Below are 16,002 nucleotides of genomic sequence, written 5' to 3'. Positions count from 1 at the left end.
ATTTGCAGCAGGTAAAAGTATATATAGAATATAGATAGATAGATATTACAAACTATTCTAAAAATACGAGTTCCAAACTATTCTAAAAATAGATAGATATGTATGTATGTGTGTATAAATTTTTGTATACCAATTTTGGATAATTAGTATCATATGTCTTATGATACTAATTTTTGTTGCATTTTTTTCCACTTGTTTTTAAACCTCTTTGCTTTTTCTCTATCCTAATTATTACTATGGTTTGTCGCACAGCCAGCCAGATGTTCAGGCTGGATTTGGCAAGAACCTGGGATAGGCAGATGTGGATGTTTGATGGAGTTTCGAGCTGTCGTCATGGGACGTAAGCTGTTTCGAGTAAATCTGCCTTTTGTCATTGACCAATGGTAAATTTTGTTCCTTTTCTTTTTTCTGTTATTATTTCGAAAGCAATAGAAAATAAATTAAAACGTTACAGGTAGTCCTCAACTTATAACCATTCATTTACTGACTGCTCGAAGGTATGAGGCACTGAAGAAGTTTGACTTTTAGCCGTTTTTCACACATTTAAAGGACTGTCAGAGAGCATCCCCGTCGTTAACATGTTCACACTTATGGCCACTGCAGCATCCTCACAGTCAGGGGGTCAAAACTGAGATGCGGGGCAACTGGCGTGTACTTATGACGGTTGCGGTGTCCTGGGGTCACGCGATGATCCCCTTTTTGAGACCTTCTGACAAGCCAAGTCAAAGGAGAAGCCCCTTAGCCACCATGTTAAGCCAGATTCATTTAGCCACCATGTTACTGAGGGGATTCACTTAATCCCCTCAGTAACATCACTTAATCCCCTCAGTGGCAAGAAGCGTTGAAAAATGGGGCAAAACTTACTTAACGGCCTTGCTCAGGGAGGGAAATTTGCCAAATTGTAGTTATAAATCAAGGACTACCTGCATTGATTTGTCCTCTTGTGCCTCCTCTGGAGGGAGGAGCTGCCCCCCCAAATCCTTACCCAAGAGGTGGCAGTTTTTAAGGGCCCAGCAGTAGGCAAAGAAGCATTCCTCTAACGCTCGTGGGAACGGAGCCTCGGGTGACAGCGAGTAGTCGATAGAAAGGATAGGGGCCCCCAATTCCTGAGCCCACGATTTCAGGTAGGGCTCGTGCGACTTGGAAGTCTGGGCTACGAAACCCCCTCCGTGAAAATGCACCATGAGGTAGGGAGAACGGGGCAGGGTCTTGGATTTCCAGGGTAGCTCCAGGGCCAGCGTTCCTTCCGGTCGCATCAATTTCAGCAATTCTTCACTATCCTACAGAGAAGAAACAGATCGCAGGGTTAGCTCCGAAAACACTTAGAGCAGGCCTCTTGTTGCTTCCTCCCCAGGGATCTTGTGACAAACATGAGCACCTGTTTCTGGGAAGCATTTTGGTGAGCTGCAAAGGAGGAAAACACAGAAGATTCATTTAATCAGAATAGAGCTGGAAGGGACTTTGGAGGTCTTCTAGTCCAACCCCCTGTGAACCCCGTTTATATATTATAAACAATATATTTGTTTATAACATTATTGGGTGTTTTAATTTGTCTCGGCCAAATTGTTTAATTCGGTTTTATTCTGTTTTTAAATTTTGTATTTATGTGTTTTATTCTGTGGCTGTTCACCGCCCTGAGTCCTTCGGGAGTAGGGCGGTATACAAATCCAATCAGTGAAATGAATGAAATGAAGCAGGAGACCCTATACCAGTGATGGCTAACCTTTTTGCCATCACGTGCCAGGAAGGGGGGGGGGCAGGGGAGGTTCGCGCGCACGTGTCCACACCCATAATTCTATGCGCCCTACCCCGTGCATGCGCGTGTGACCCCTCCCTGCCCCCCCCCCCACTATTGGCACGTGATGGCCCGTTTTTCTTTCTCACCTGGCTCCAGATCCTCTCTATGCATCTGGGGAGGGCGAAAACAGCCTTCCCCACCCCCTCGGAGGCCCGAAACGGCCCATTTCCCAACTTCCAGTTGGACAGGAAGTGATGTCTTTTGCTGTCCCCAGCCTCCAGAGACTCCCGGAGCTAAGCTGGCGTGCCAGGCGACATGGCTCCACGTGCCACCTGTGGCACGCGTGCCATAGGTTCGCCATCACGGACCTATACCATTTCAGACAGTTGGCTGTCCAGTCTTTTCTTAAAAACTTCCAGTGATGGCGCACCCGACAACTTCTGGTGGCAAGCTGTTCCACTGGTCAACCAGGCGGCTGCTCTTCTGGTTTCCGGCATGCATGCGCGTGCTCCCGTTTTGGCACTTAGTGCCAAAAAGGTTCGCCAACATTGTTCTAAGCCATCTCCTGCCTTGGGCACGAGGTTTCCTTGTTTGCCAATGATAAGTTTTGCTTTCATCAACATGCTTGGAACGAGCGATTGCTCAACCTGTTGGTTCCGCTGAGGGCGGCCGGATCTGGGCCTTCACACCTGTCCGTACCTGTCCTTCACGCAGCTCGTGGGAAATGAGCCTCATCTGGACGGCTCCTGGCCCAGTGTGGGCCACCGGAGGTGTGATGGTAACAGTCAGTTTGGGGTTAGAAACCAGAGGCAGTTCGAAGGAATGGGGTGGGACCAGCAAGGCTCGGGACATCCGGACCTGAGAGGAAGCCATGCTGGCCAGCGACTGCAATGAGAGGACAAGATAAAACAGAGATTAAAAACTGGCCTCCCTTCAAATATCCGATATCTTTCCATAAGGATTCAATGTACAGAACTTGTTGAGTAACAAGAGACCAGATTAAAGGTAAAAGGTAAAGGTTCCCCTCGCACATATCTGCTAGTCGTTCCCGACTCTAGAGGGCGATGCTCATCTCCATTTCAAAGCCAAAGAGCCAGCGCTGTCCGAAGTCGTCTCTGTGGTCATGTGGCCGGCATGACTAAACGCCAAAGGCGCACGGAACGCTGTTACCTTCCCACCAAAGGTGGTCCCTATTTTTCTACTTGCCTTTTTTACGTGCTTTTGAACTGCTAGGTTGGCAGAAGCTGAGACAAGTCACAGGAGCTCACCCCGTTCCGCGGCACTAGGGATTCGAACCGCTGAATTGCCAACCTTTCGATCGACAAGCTCAGCATCTTACCCACTGAGCCACAGGGTCCCTTAGGGACCAGATTAGGTCCTTCAGATATCTCCTGTCTTTCCTGTTGTCTGTCCATGAGGACACTTGTTTGACCTGACACTTGCAGGTAGTCCTCGACTTACGACAGTTCATTTAGTGACCGTTCAAAGTTACAACGGCACTGAAATGAATGACTTATGACCATTTTTCACTTCTACGACCGTTGCAGCATCCCCATGATCAAAATTCAGACATTTGGCAACTGGTTTGTATTTATGACGGTCGCAGCGTCCTGGGGTCATGTGATCGTTTTTTGGCGACCTTCTGACAAGCAAAGTCAATGGGGAGGCCGGATTCACTTAAAAACCATGTTACTCACTTAACAACTGTAGTGATTCACTTAACAATGGTGGTAATAAAAGTCATAAATGGGGCAAAACTCACAACCAATGTCTCACTTAGCAAAAGAAATTTGGGACACAATTGTGGGTGTAAGTCAACCTGTATAGTAAAAGTTATAGTAACCATAACATAAACAATAAACAATGTTTGTGTATCCTTATGAACCTCTTTCAGATCTGCTCTTTCTTTTGCTTTATTTATTTCCCCCCAACCAAGAAAATATTGCTGGAGGGGTTCCGGTGAGGGACCCCCTTTTTTCCCAGCAGGACTACTCACCGCTAGCAACTCCGTCTCGGTGAGGTTCCAAAATCTCTTCCAGAAATGGACATCCAAGTTCTGAGTTATGCGTTCAAACTCTGATCCTCGCAGTTCAGGGTCAATGGCGAACTTCCCACTCATGAAGAGAGAGCCAGCAGCCACTCCTGCAGGAAGGAAGGAAAGAAGGAAGGGAAAGGAAGAGATGGATGGAAGGAAGGAAGGAAGGAAGGAAGGAAGGAAGGAAGGAAGGAAGGAGAACAAGATTAGAGGGAGGAAGAGGTAGTGACAGAGAAGAAGGAAGGAAGGAAGGAAGGAAGGAAGGAAGGAAGGAAGGAAGGAAGGAAGGAAGGGAAAGGAAGAGATGAATGGATGGATGGATGGAAGGAAGGAAGAACAAGATTAGAGGGAGGGAGGAAAATATAGATATAGAGACAGAGAAGAAGGAAGGAAGAAAGGAAGGAAGGAGAATAAGATTAGAGGGAGGGAGGAAAGGATAGAGACAGAGACAGAGAAGAGGAAGGAAGGAAGGAAAAGGGATGGATGGATGGATGGATGGATGGATGGATGGATGGATGGAAGGAAGGAAGAACAAGATTAGAGGGAGGGAGGAAGATATAGATATAGAGACAGAGAAGAGGAAGGAAGGAAGGAAGGAAAGAAAGAAGGGAGATCAAGATCAAAAAGGCTTCCTGCCCGATTACATCCAGAGGAAGGGAAAAGGACAATTAAAAAGCTGATCTCGCACAGAAATTGTCACTGAGGGTAGCTGGATTCGCTTAACAACCACGTGCCTTGCTTAACACTTGCAGTGATTCACTTAACAACCGTGGCAAAACGGTGATATGATTGGATGCGACTCACTCAATAGCCTTGCCTAGCAGTGGAAATTCCAATCCCAACTGTGTCTGTAAGTGGAGGACAGGCAGCTCATTTAGTGACCATTCAAAGTTACGACGGCACTGGAAAAAAAAGGGACCGTTTTTCACACAACCACTGCAGCTTCCTCACGGTCACATGATCAAAATTCAGATGCTTGGCAACTGACTCACATTTATGACGGTTGCAACATCCCGGGGTCACGTGATCAGGTTTTTTTTTTTTGCAACCTTCCGACAAGTAAAGTCAATGGGGAGGCCAGATTCAATTAACGACTCTGTTACTAATTTAACACCTGCAGTGCTTCTCTTAACAACTGTGGCAAGGAAGGTCGTAAAACAGGACAAAACTCCCTTAACGAACGTCTCAACCAAATGTTTCTTAACGATTGTGGTCATAGCTCGAGAACTACCCATATATTTCAAGAAGCAAGTTCAAACTTCTAAGGCCTAAAATGCAAGGGGAAGCGCCTTTTCCCCCAGTGGCATTAATGCACTTTTAATGCCCAGTGGCATTAATGCACTTGGGGGGCTAGGATTCTTGTAGGGACCACCTCACTTTAGGGCAGAGGTCTGCAACCTTAAACACTCAAAGAGCCATTTGGACCCGTTTCCCACAGAAAAGAAAACACCGGGAGCCACAGAAACCCTTCCTGTGCCTGACTGTTTCTTGAGTGGCCACAAAACTAGTGTCAATTTTCCGAAAGATGCCCTAATTAATTCACTTCAGTTCTCCCTCCCTCCTGCTCATAGCAACTTGAAAGCTTTGCAAGTTGACAACTAGCATATGTAGTTAAATTAAATGTTCTGTTTTCTTCCGAAAGTTTTCTTGGATTTCTCCATCGTTGGCCTACCGGGGAGTTGAAAAGCTTAATAAATTGCGTGCCGGTGGGTGTCACACTTTGGCTGTTGTGACGCATATTTTGAGTGATAGGGAGCCGCAGCAGAGGGGTGAAAGAGCCACATGCGGCTCCAGAGCCGCAGGTTGCTGACTCCTGCATTAGGGGAAGGGAAGGATCAGCAAGGGGAACACAACCATCATTTAACTCTTACTGTAGGATGAGTACTTGAGTCCTGATACTCACCGATGCTGGAGGTGTTACGTTTGTAATTCTCCCCAAAAGAGACCAGGCTGATGGCGATGGTTTGCAGGAAAGGCCGGATCGAAGGAGCAAACTGCAAGACCAAGAATCAACATGAGAAGTGGCCAGCAATCCTGGTTTTTTTTTTTTTTTTTTTTTTTCATGGCCACCCAAATCCTGCTTGCCGTTTCAACACCGGCTCCAGAACTGAATTTATACTTATTACTGAAATTTGTTTTATTTATTCGTGTCAGAAATATCACAATTCAAATAAGGCGTACTATAAGACATAACGTTTAAAACATAAAATGCAAAATTAAAATAGAATAGAGAAAATATGGAGTGGAGTGGAGTGGAGTGGAGTGGAGTGGAGTGGAGTAGAGTAGAGTAGAGTAGAGTAGAGTAGAGTAGAGTAGAGTAGAGTAGAGTAGAGTACAGTAGAGTAGAGTACAGTAGAGTAGAATAAAGATAATATGGAATAGAATAAGAAAAAATGGAATGGAATGGAATGGAATGGAATAGAATAGAATAGAATAAAGATAATATGGAATGGAATAAAGAAAAAATGGAATGGAATATAATGGAATGGAATGGAATGGAATGGAATGGAATGGAATAGAATAGAATAGAATAGAATAGAATAGAATAGAATAGAATAGAATAGAATAGAATAGAATAGAATAAAGATAATATGGAATGGATTAAAGAAAAAATGGAATGGAATATAATGGAATGGAATGGAATGGAATGGAATGGAATGGAATGGAATGGAATAGAATAGAATAGAATAGAATAGAATAGAATAGAATAGAATAGAATAGAATAGAATAGAATAGAATAGAATAGAATAGAATAGAATAGAATAAAGATAATATGGAATGGATTAAAGAAAAATGTAATGGAATGGAATGGAATGGAATAGAATAGAATAGAATAGAATAAAGATAATATGGAATGGAATAAAGAAAAAATGGAATGGAATGGAATGGAATGGAATTTTTGATTGGCCAAGTGTGATTGGACACACAAGGAATTTGTCTTCGGTGCATAAGCTCTCATTGTACATAAAAGGTATAAGGGATAAATCATGATCATAGTCATCATAAAAATATGTTCATCATAAATCATAAGATACAACACTTAGTGATGGAATTATCATACATCATACTAGGAAACTAATTAAAACAATATAAACCGTAAAGATACAAGCAACAAAGTTATAGTCATGTAGAAAAAGAGATAGGCAATAGGAAAGATGAGAAGATTAACAGTAGTGCAGACTTAGTGAATAGTTTGACAGTGTTGAGGGAGTATTTGTTTAGCAGAGTGATGGCATTCGGGGAAAAAACTGTCCTTGTGTCTAGTTGTTCTGGTGTGCAGTGCTCTATAGCATCATTTTGAGGGTAGGAGTTAAAACAATTTATGTCCAGGATGTGAGGGGTGTGTAGATATTTTCACAGCCCTCTTTTTGACTCATGCATTATACAGGTCCTCCATGGAAAGCAGGTTGGTAGCCATTGTTTTTTCTGCAGTTCTAATTATCCTCTGAAGTCTGTGTCTGTCTTGTTGGGTTGCAGAACCAAACCAGACGGTTATAGAGGTGCAGATGACAGACTCAAATCATTCCTCTGGAGAACTGGATAAGCAGCTCCTTGGACAATTTGGGCTTCCTGAGTTGGCACAGAAAGAACATTCTCTGTTGTGCTTTTTTGATGATCTTTTTGATGTTAGCTGTCCATTTTAGGTCTTGAGATATGGTCGAACCTAGAATTTTGAAAGTCTCTACTGTTGATACTGTGTTGTCTAATGATCCTCTGAAGTCGGTGTCTGTCTTGTTGGGTTGCAGAGCCAAACCAGACAGTGATGGAGGTACAGATGACAGACTCAAATCATTCCTCTGGAGAACTGGATCAGCAGCTCCTTGGGCACTTTGAGCTTTCTGAAGTACAAGTGAAATAAGATTTTGCCCAGAAACTAGCAATGTGAATTGCGTTCGGTCGTGCTGCCATGAGATCCTGAAGTGTGCACAGATCGAGACACAAAGGGCAGCTATGCAATAGGTGTTAATGGTCACCACAATCGGCAAAGGGCAATAGCCACAGGATAGCTCCGGCAAGGCTGCTGCAAGAGTGACAGGCAAGAGCTGGAGACAGGAGGTGGGAGGGGGGAGAATGCAGGAACGTGCCTGACTGGTTCAAGGCCGGTTGGTCACGGCTGCAGCTTGTACGGGAAAGTGGGGGAAAAAAAAAAATTAAACAGCAAGGTCACCGCTGCAGTCTGGTGACAGGGAAGACGACAGCTATGACGATAAGCTGTGGCTTCGTAAGGGTCCTTTTTAACGAATTCAAGCGGCAACTCGGGTTGTGTCTTTGTGTTGGGAGGGGTGGAGATGAATAGCTGATAATAAATAACATGAGTTCTGACGTCTGTAGAGCTGTGTTTTTCAACCTTGGGCCCTTTAAGAGGTCTGGACTTCAACTCCCAGAATTCCCCAGCCTGGCTGGGGAATTCTGGGAGTTGAAGTCCAGACCTCTTAAAGGGCCCAAGGTTGAAAAACACTGTTGTAGAATTAAATGTTCAGCGATCAGCATTCTCACTATGTATGAGTTGGGCGGTTGTATAAATTTGTTTAATAAATAATAATAAAATAACACTGACTTCCTCAGGATGTTTCCGGCCCTCCGGGAAACTATTCTGGCCCTCCGGGCAAACTACTTTATTTCCTCACCCAGTCTCGTGTTTCCACAGGTTCCAAAAACAAATAAATAAAAAAAAGAAGAAGCAAACAGACTGGGAAAAGACCACCAAAAATGTGTCAGCAGCAGGAAAACAAAGTCCAATTTCTTCAAAAAAAAAAAATTCAGCTGGGGGTGAGATCAAAGAGCTTAAAATCAATCAGAATAGAGAGCTGGAAGGGATCTTGGAAGTCTTCTACTCCGACTCGCCTTGCTCAAGGAGATCCCATATAATCTGAGACAAGTGGCTGTCCAGTCTCTTCTTAAAACCCGCCAGTGATGGAGCACCTCTCTTCTTGAAAGCCTCCACAACTTCTAGTGGCAAGCTGTTCCACGGGTTAATTTTTCTCACTTTTTAGAAAGTTTCTCCTTAATTCCAGGTTGCTTCTTCTCTTTGTTTAGGGTTAGCCATGAAAAAGCTCCTTGGGTGATTTTGGGCCAATCACCAAAGAAATGGTGAGTTCTAGCCTGTCTTAGGCAGGAAAACCAGCTGGGTGTCTTTGGGCCTCTCTCCCTCACCCCAACCCACCTCACAGGGTTGTTGTTGTGGGGAAAATAGGAGAAGGAAGACGTGTTGGATGTGTTTGCCACCTTGAGTTATTTGTAAAAGTAACAAAGGCGGGATACAAACAAACAAACAAACAAACAAACAAACAAACATACATACATACATACATACATATATGATAATCCTAATTATATAGAATAACAGAGTTGGAAGGGACCTTGGAGGTCTTCTAGTCCAACCCCCTGCTTAGGCAGGAAACCCTACACCACTTCAGACAAATAGTTATCCAATCTCTTATTAAAAACTTATATATATATATAAAGTGTTTTTCTATCGAGGCACCTGGTCTACCCCAACATGTGGGAGGGAGCCTACTGCTTCCCTTTCGCCTTTCAGCTCCAATCCAGGAGCCCTCATGCGGTCGCATTTACGACAAACCATTTTATACCAAATTTATTTTCGCTGATTAAGTCTCCCTTTATTTCTTTATCAGTGAAATATAAATTTTATCTATCTATCTATCTATCTATCTATCTATCTATCTATCTATCTATCCATCCATCCATCCATCCATCCATCCATCTATCTATCTATCTATTGGTTCGATTTATATGCCGCCCTTCTCCGGAGACTCAGGGCGGCTTACAATGCTTTTAAGCAATAGCCTTCATACTTTTGTATATACCTGCTTAGTAGGGCTTTCGCCCCCGCCCAGCGGTGTTCTTTTTTATACAAAGTCAGCTTATTGCCCCCACAATCCGGGTCCTCATTTTATCTCCCTCGAAAGGATGGAAGGCTGAGTCAACCTTGAGCCTGGTGAGATTTGAACTCGCAGTAATTGCAGGCAGCTGGTGCTAGTTAACAGCACTTTAGTCTGCTGCGCCACCAAGGTTCTCTCTCTATATGTACCTGACACTTCCCTCTAGGGTGTGTGGGTTTCACCTCCCCGATTCTGCAAGATGGCCGCCTCGCCTAGCCTTACCTGAAAGCCCATGCAGCGCCCGTAAAAACACCCCTTCTGCATCGTGACGTATTCCCGGAGAAACTGTTCCGAGAGGCCTCGATCCTCGTGGTTGAAGAGGTACCCGGGGCGGTTCTGGGTCAGCAGATGTTGGGCTAGGTAAACCAAGGCCCGGAGTTGAGTCAAGGCCACACAGTACGCTTCCAGCTCGGAGCAATTGTGGTTGGTACGGAAGAAGATGCTGCGACGGTTGGCGGCCACGTAACGGCTCTTGTGGATGATGTGAGCCACGCAGCAGCGCACCGTCTGGGCCAGACTGCGGTAGCCGTTGGCCGGAGTGTGCTCATCGAGGTCGAAGATATGGTAGATGGCGGAGAAGTGGTCGAGCATCGGTTCAAGGCACCGGGCGTGTTCTCGGATGGTGGTGAAGGTGGCCAGGAAACGTTGGCCGGTCTCGGTGGGGACGTTCTGAAAGAACGCCACGTTATCCTCGGCCAGCGTGAGCAAGGTTTGGAAGAGTGGCCGGGCATCCATGGTGCTGGAATTGGGGGAGCCTGCGAAAGGGAGGAAGAGAAAGGAATGAAACGGTTCCAGAAGGAAAGAGAGACGAGATGAAGGAGGAGATTTCGGAGGCAGAAGGACGGACGGCGTGGCCCAAACTCCTAACTTTTACTTACATTCTTCTGTCTCGGTTAAATACTCCATAAGGACCACGTAGCTCCTGAAGGACTCCTTGGCCCTACAAGGGGAGGGGGCATCGCTTAATACAGCAGCAGCAATCCTCAAAGGAGTTCCATCTCAGCCCCCCAATTCTTCTCCCCAATTGTCCACTCCTTTGAGGCTGGGCAGGAGGAGGCAGGACGAAGGGACCAAGGACATCAGGAGTGGACCAAAGGACATTTGGTCACAGAAAGGGGAGAAAGCTTCAACTTCAGAGGCTTGCAACCTCGACAACTTTTAAGACTTGTGGACTTCAACTCCCAGAATTCTGGGAGTTGAAGTCCATCAGTTGAAGTTTTAAAGTTGCCAAGTACGGACAACCCCCTGGCTTAACCCGTAACTCGTAATTCACGTCTCTCTCCATCTATTTTGACTTCTCTTCTTCAACTCTCCACCAAAAAAAAAAAAAAAAAGTACAATTGCCACGAATTTCCCTCCTGGGGTGGGGGGGGAAGGGAAGGCGCAATCCGCAACACCCACAATTTTTGCCAGATTGCCTTTCTCTTTTTTTCCCACCCCCTCCCCCAGTGGGAGAAAGCCCCCCCACCCCAGTTCTCTCCCCAGCCCCGTTTCGGCTACTTAGGAACAGCAGTTTCAGCGGTCTACTTTCACAACCCGGAAGACCCTTCCCAGGCACTGTCCCTCCCTCTCCTCACAAACCCCAAAGAAATTTAAGACAAGACATCTCTGCGGCGGAGACCACCCCTCATCCCGCAAAGGAGACGGAGAGAAATGTATTTTGGATTCCCCCCTTTTTTTCCCCCTGAGTTCGCGAAGGGAGCGAGAGAGAGAGAGATCGGTGGGCATCTCTGCCCAGAGCGGAGACCCTTCCCCAAACAAGACCCTCAACAAATTTCCCCCTGTGCAAGGTCGGATCTCGTCTCAGGTGGGGTGGGGGGGGATCCTGCTGCAAGGAGAAGAAGAGGACAACTCACCCGGTGTCAACTAACCGGCATCCAGCCTTTCTCTGATGAAGGGATCGAGTTGCCTTACAATCACTGGCTGACTTAAAACAACGCTGGGGAAACTGACTCCGCCTTTGGAGGACGAAAAGGAGGGGTCAGTCCAGAAGAGGGGGTGGGAGGAAAGCAGAAGGAGCACACCCCCCCCAGGCTTGCTGGGTGAAGGGGTACAGGCTAAACAAGATGCTTAAAATTTCACCCACCACGAGGTCTGGGGAGCAAGGAAAACAGGATGGAAGGACAGATGTCTCTTTCTCTCTCTCTTTCTTTCCCCCCCTCTCTTTCACTCTTTCTGTCTCTCTCTTTCTCCCCCTTTCTCTCTCCCTCTCTTCCTCTCTCTTTCACTCTTTCTCTCTCTTTCTGTTTTTCTCTTTCCCTCTCTTCCTCTCTCTCTTTCCCCCTCTTTCACTTTGTCTTTCTCTCTCTCTTTCACTCTTTCTCTCTCTCCCTCTCTCTCTTTCCCTCTTTCTCTCTCTTTCTGTTTTTCTCTTTCCCTCTCTTCCTCTCTTTCCCTTTCTCTCCCCCTCTTTCACTCTTTGTCTTTCTCTCTCCCTCTTTCACTCTTTCTCTCTCTCCCTCTCTCTTTCACTCTTTCTCTCTCTGTCTCTCTCTTTCTCTTTCTCTCTCCCCCTCTTTCTCTCTCTTTCTCTCTGTCTTTCCCTCTCTCTCTCTCTCTCTTTCTTTCTTTCACTCTTTTTCTCTGTCTTTCTCTCTCTCTCTTTCTCCTCTGCATGAACTTACTTTTTTCCCAGAGAAGATCATCTCCTCCAGAGACAGGAATTCTTGGCTAGCAGGTCAACCTTCCTCTGAAATGCCATTTCTGGAATACATCAGGCACCACAAAGCTGGTCTTTAAGGAGAAATCTGGGTACCCATGGCAAGGTTTGGCGGGGCATAAGGGGAAGCGAGAAGATTTGGAGGTAGGAGGAGCAGGAATGATCAAAGGCGGTTTGGAAAAGAAAACTGCCAGACTTCATACAGGTAGTCCTCAACTTATAACCACAATTGAACCCCAAATTTCTCTTTGCTACTGGCTTCCCCGTTCGCTTTGCCCTGACCCTGGGACATTGCAAGGTTAGCCATCACTGCCCTAAAATAATGCTTCATGATTCTCGGGTTGAACGATTCTTCCCATCAGCAGAACTTCCATTTGCAAAGGGAACGCTGCTAGAATTATACATTTGCCCCAGATCTCCTGCAAGGAATTTCATCGGAACCCGTGAAGTTCAGTTCTAAGAAAAGAGGGATGGTGTTCTTTTCACCACTACACAAACAGGGGCCTTTCTCAACACCTGGCACGCTGCCTCGGCTCTTCACCCCCTTAGGTTCACGAGTCCCGATCAAATGAAGAGGAATCAACTTTTTAAGAGGGGCGTATCCTCCCTCACGGAGGGGTAGCTACAGCTCGGGGGCTGCTGGGCCCTGTGATAGGAAAGCAATTCGAGGCTTTATACCAGTGATGGCTAACCTTTTTCCCGTCGCGTGGCAAAAGTGGGGGGGAGCATGGGAGGGTTGCGCGCGAGCGTGCCCATAATTCAAAGCCCCCGCACATGCGTGCATGACCCCTCCGCACTCCCACTTTTGGCACACGACGGCAAAAAGGTTACCGGTGGGCCCAGTAGGCCCGTTATTCGCCCTCCCCAGGCTCCAGAGGCTTTTTTGGAGCCTGGGGTAGGCGAAAACGGCCTTCCCTACCCATCCAGAGGCCCTCCGGAGGCTGGAAATGGCTCGTTTCCTGACTTCCGGTGGGCCCGAAAGGCCTGAAAATCAGCTGGCTGGTGCATGTGTGCACGCTGGAGCTGAGCTAGGGCAAAGCTCACGTGCCCACAGATATGGCTCCATGTGTCACCTGTGGGACACGTGCCATAGGTTCGCCATCACGGCTTTATACAGTGGACCGAATGCAGATAGTCCTCGACTTACATCCACAACGGAGCCCTAAATTTCTGTTGCTAAGTAAAACACTCGTTAAAGCGAATTTGGGGTCAACTGTACAACTTTTCTTGCCACGGTTGTTAAGGGAAGCGTTGCAATTGCTCATTTAGTCACACGGTTGCTAAGTGAATCTGGCTTCCCCATGGACTTTGCTCGTCAGAAGGTCGCAAAAGGGGATTGCGTGACCCTGGGATGCTGCGGCCATCTTAAATATATGAACCAGTTGTCAAGCATCCGAATTCTGGTCCCCTGATCGAGCAACAGTTGTACGTGTGAAAACCATTCATAAGTCAGTCACTTTTTTCCGTGCCTTTGTAACTTGGAATGGTCGCTAAGCGAACTGTTGTTAAGTCGAGGACTACCACATGGCTTTTGACCAGAGCAAATAACTATTTTGGTTTGGAAAAAGATCCTGAAGGATTCTTTTAATTCATTGGGTTTTCAATCAAAAAGATCCCCATGGGGATCGTCTCGACATAAAGTATACAGAATAATAGAGTTGGAAGAAACCTGAGAGATCTTCTAGTCCAGGGGTGGGAAAATGTGTCTCTTTTACAACCTGTGGACTTCAACTCCCAGAATTCCTGAGACACCTTGGCTGTCTCAAGAATGCTGGGAATGGAAGTCCACAGGTTGTAAAAGAGACACATTTGCCCACCCCTGTTCTAGTCCAACCCCCGGAGGGCCTCCGGGGGGGGGGGGGTGTAGGCCGTTTTCGCCCTCCCCAGGCTCCAGAGGCTTTTCTAAGAGCCTGGGGAATGTGAAAAATGGGCCTACCGGGTCCACTGTGCCATCATGTGCTAAAGGGGGGGGGCGCAAGGGCAGGGCACATTGAATTATGGGTGTGGGCCCACACATGGGCAACCTTGCCGCGTTCCCCCCACTTTTGCCACACGACGGCAAAAAGGTTAGCCATCACTACACTAGTCTAAACACACTACGGCCTCACACAGAGGTGGGATTCAGCTGGTTCAGGCAAACTGGTAGTGCCGTCCTATTTAGGCACGTTTTTGAGGTCGGGCGCATGGGTGGAAGTGGTGCGTGTGAACGAAGCATGCACACGTGCGCTCACATTTGCGAACCAGTAGAGAAAGGAAGTGAGTACCACCCCAAACTCAGAAGGTGTGTTTGCCTTAAATAGGCAAGACAGGCCGTTTACTTGGGATCTTCTGGGGGAAAAAGAAAAAAGATTATGCTTTCTTATCCCACCTTCCCAATTTCTCACGCGGGCCTATATATCAGCAGCTGGAATGCCGAGAGTTCGGTGTTCACTTCCTTCCTTCGGCGTTGCAGTGTGTCTGTAAACCCTGCCATTAAAAAAAAAACAACCCTCACACAGCCAGTCATCCAGGAATGGGTGCGATTGTGATGTCAGAGGTGTCGGCCAATCACCGCCGTGTACAGCCAGGTTCTGTCACACCCTACCAGGTGTGAAATTGTCATAATTCATGAATGAAAGGGGATGAGCCAACTATCGGACCATCCTTCTCCGCTGAAAGCGGCCGCAGCCAGACGAGCCAATGAGCAGGTTACAACACCGTCCCATAACACAAAGCTCCAGATCGCCGATTCCTCCGAGCAAGAGACCAGTTATATAAGCCTTGCGTAATGCAACAGGTGTGTGTTTTAACCCTAGCGCAACCTGTGAAATTCATCTAAGGCGGGTTGCCCTTTGAGAGGCACGCTGGGGTACCGTCAGGGTATCAAGTCTTCATCGCTGTTCACGATTACTCTTAATCAGCAGATGTGCCAGAAAGATATCTTGGTACAACTTGTGCTGGGTGGGTGAACAAATAAAGAGGACTCATCTACAGAGAAAGCGTCGCACGCATCACGTCGCCTTCCCCAGCGATGAAAAGCCATAGGTGCTGAATTCCAAACCCCAGTAAGGAGCGCATATAACTAGAGAGCCACTTTGGTGTAGTGGTTAAGGCACCAGGCTAGAAAGTGGGAGACGGTGAGTTCTAGTTCCGTCTTAGGCATGAAAGCCAGTTGGGTGTGACCTTGGGCCAACCACCAGGAGACGGTGAGTTCTAGTTCCGTCTTAGGCATGAAAGCCAGCTGGGTGACTTTGGGCGAACCACCAGGAGACGGTGAGTTCTAGTTCCGTCTTAGGTATGAAAGCCAGCTGGGTGACTTTGGGCCAACCAGCAGGGGACTGTGAGTTCTAGTCCCACCTTAGGCATGAAAGCCAGCTGGGTAACTTTGGGCCAACCACCAGGAGATGGTGAGTTCTAGTACCGTTTTAGGCATGAAAGCCAGTTGGGTGTGACCTTAGGCCAACCACCAGGAGATGGTGAGTTCTAGTTCCGTCTTAGGCATGAAGGCCAGCTGGGTGACTTTGGGCCAACCACCAGGGTACTGTGAGTTCTAGTCCCATTTTAGGCATGAAAGTCAGCTAGGTGACTTTGAGTCAATCACCAGGAGATGGTGAGTTCTAGTTCCGTCTTAGGCATGAAAGCCAGGTGGGTGACTTTGGACCAACCACCAGGGGACTGTGAGTTCTAG

The 16,002-nt window shown here is 46.9% G+C and overlaps 1 protein-coding gene across 1 annotated transcript in view; it reads right to left on the bottom strand.

Moving 5' to 3' along the window:
- LIPE (lipase E, hormone sensitive type) overlaps nt 1-16,002 on the bottom strand; it is a 32,935-nt gene that overhangs the window by 4,750 nt on the left and 12,183 nt on the right. Inside the window, exons 2-6 of the mRNA XM_070950234.1 lie at nt 9,899-10,431; nt 5,677-5,767; nt 3,735-3,880; nt 2,438-2,623; nt 986-1,280 (exon numbers count right to left, since the gene is read on the bottom strand). Coding sequence (XP_070806335.1) covers nt 986-1,280; nt 2,438-2,623; nt 3,735-3,880; nt 5,677-5,767; nt 9,899-10,431 — 1,251 coding nt within the window. The remainder of the gene's footprint in view (nt 1-985; nt 1,281-2,437; nt 2,624-3,734; nt 3,881-5,676; nt 5,768-9,898; nt 10,432-16,002) is intronic.

The sequence above is a fragment of the Pituophis catenifer genome, unplaced genomic scaffold, assembly GCF_029215685.1.
Source record: "Pituophis catenifer annectens isolate HBS135680 unplaced genomic scaffold, rPitCat1.0.hap2 SCAF_9, whole genome shotgun sequence".
Classification (NCBI taxonomy): Eukaryota; Metazoa; Chordata; class Lepidosauria; order Squamata; family Colubridae; genus Pituophis; species Pituophis catenifer.
The sequence above is the reverse complement of the archived record's forward strand: the minus strand, read 5'-3'. Positions and strand labels throughout refer to the sequence as shown.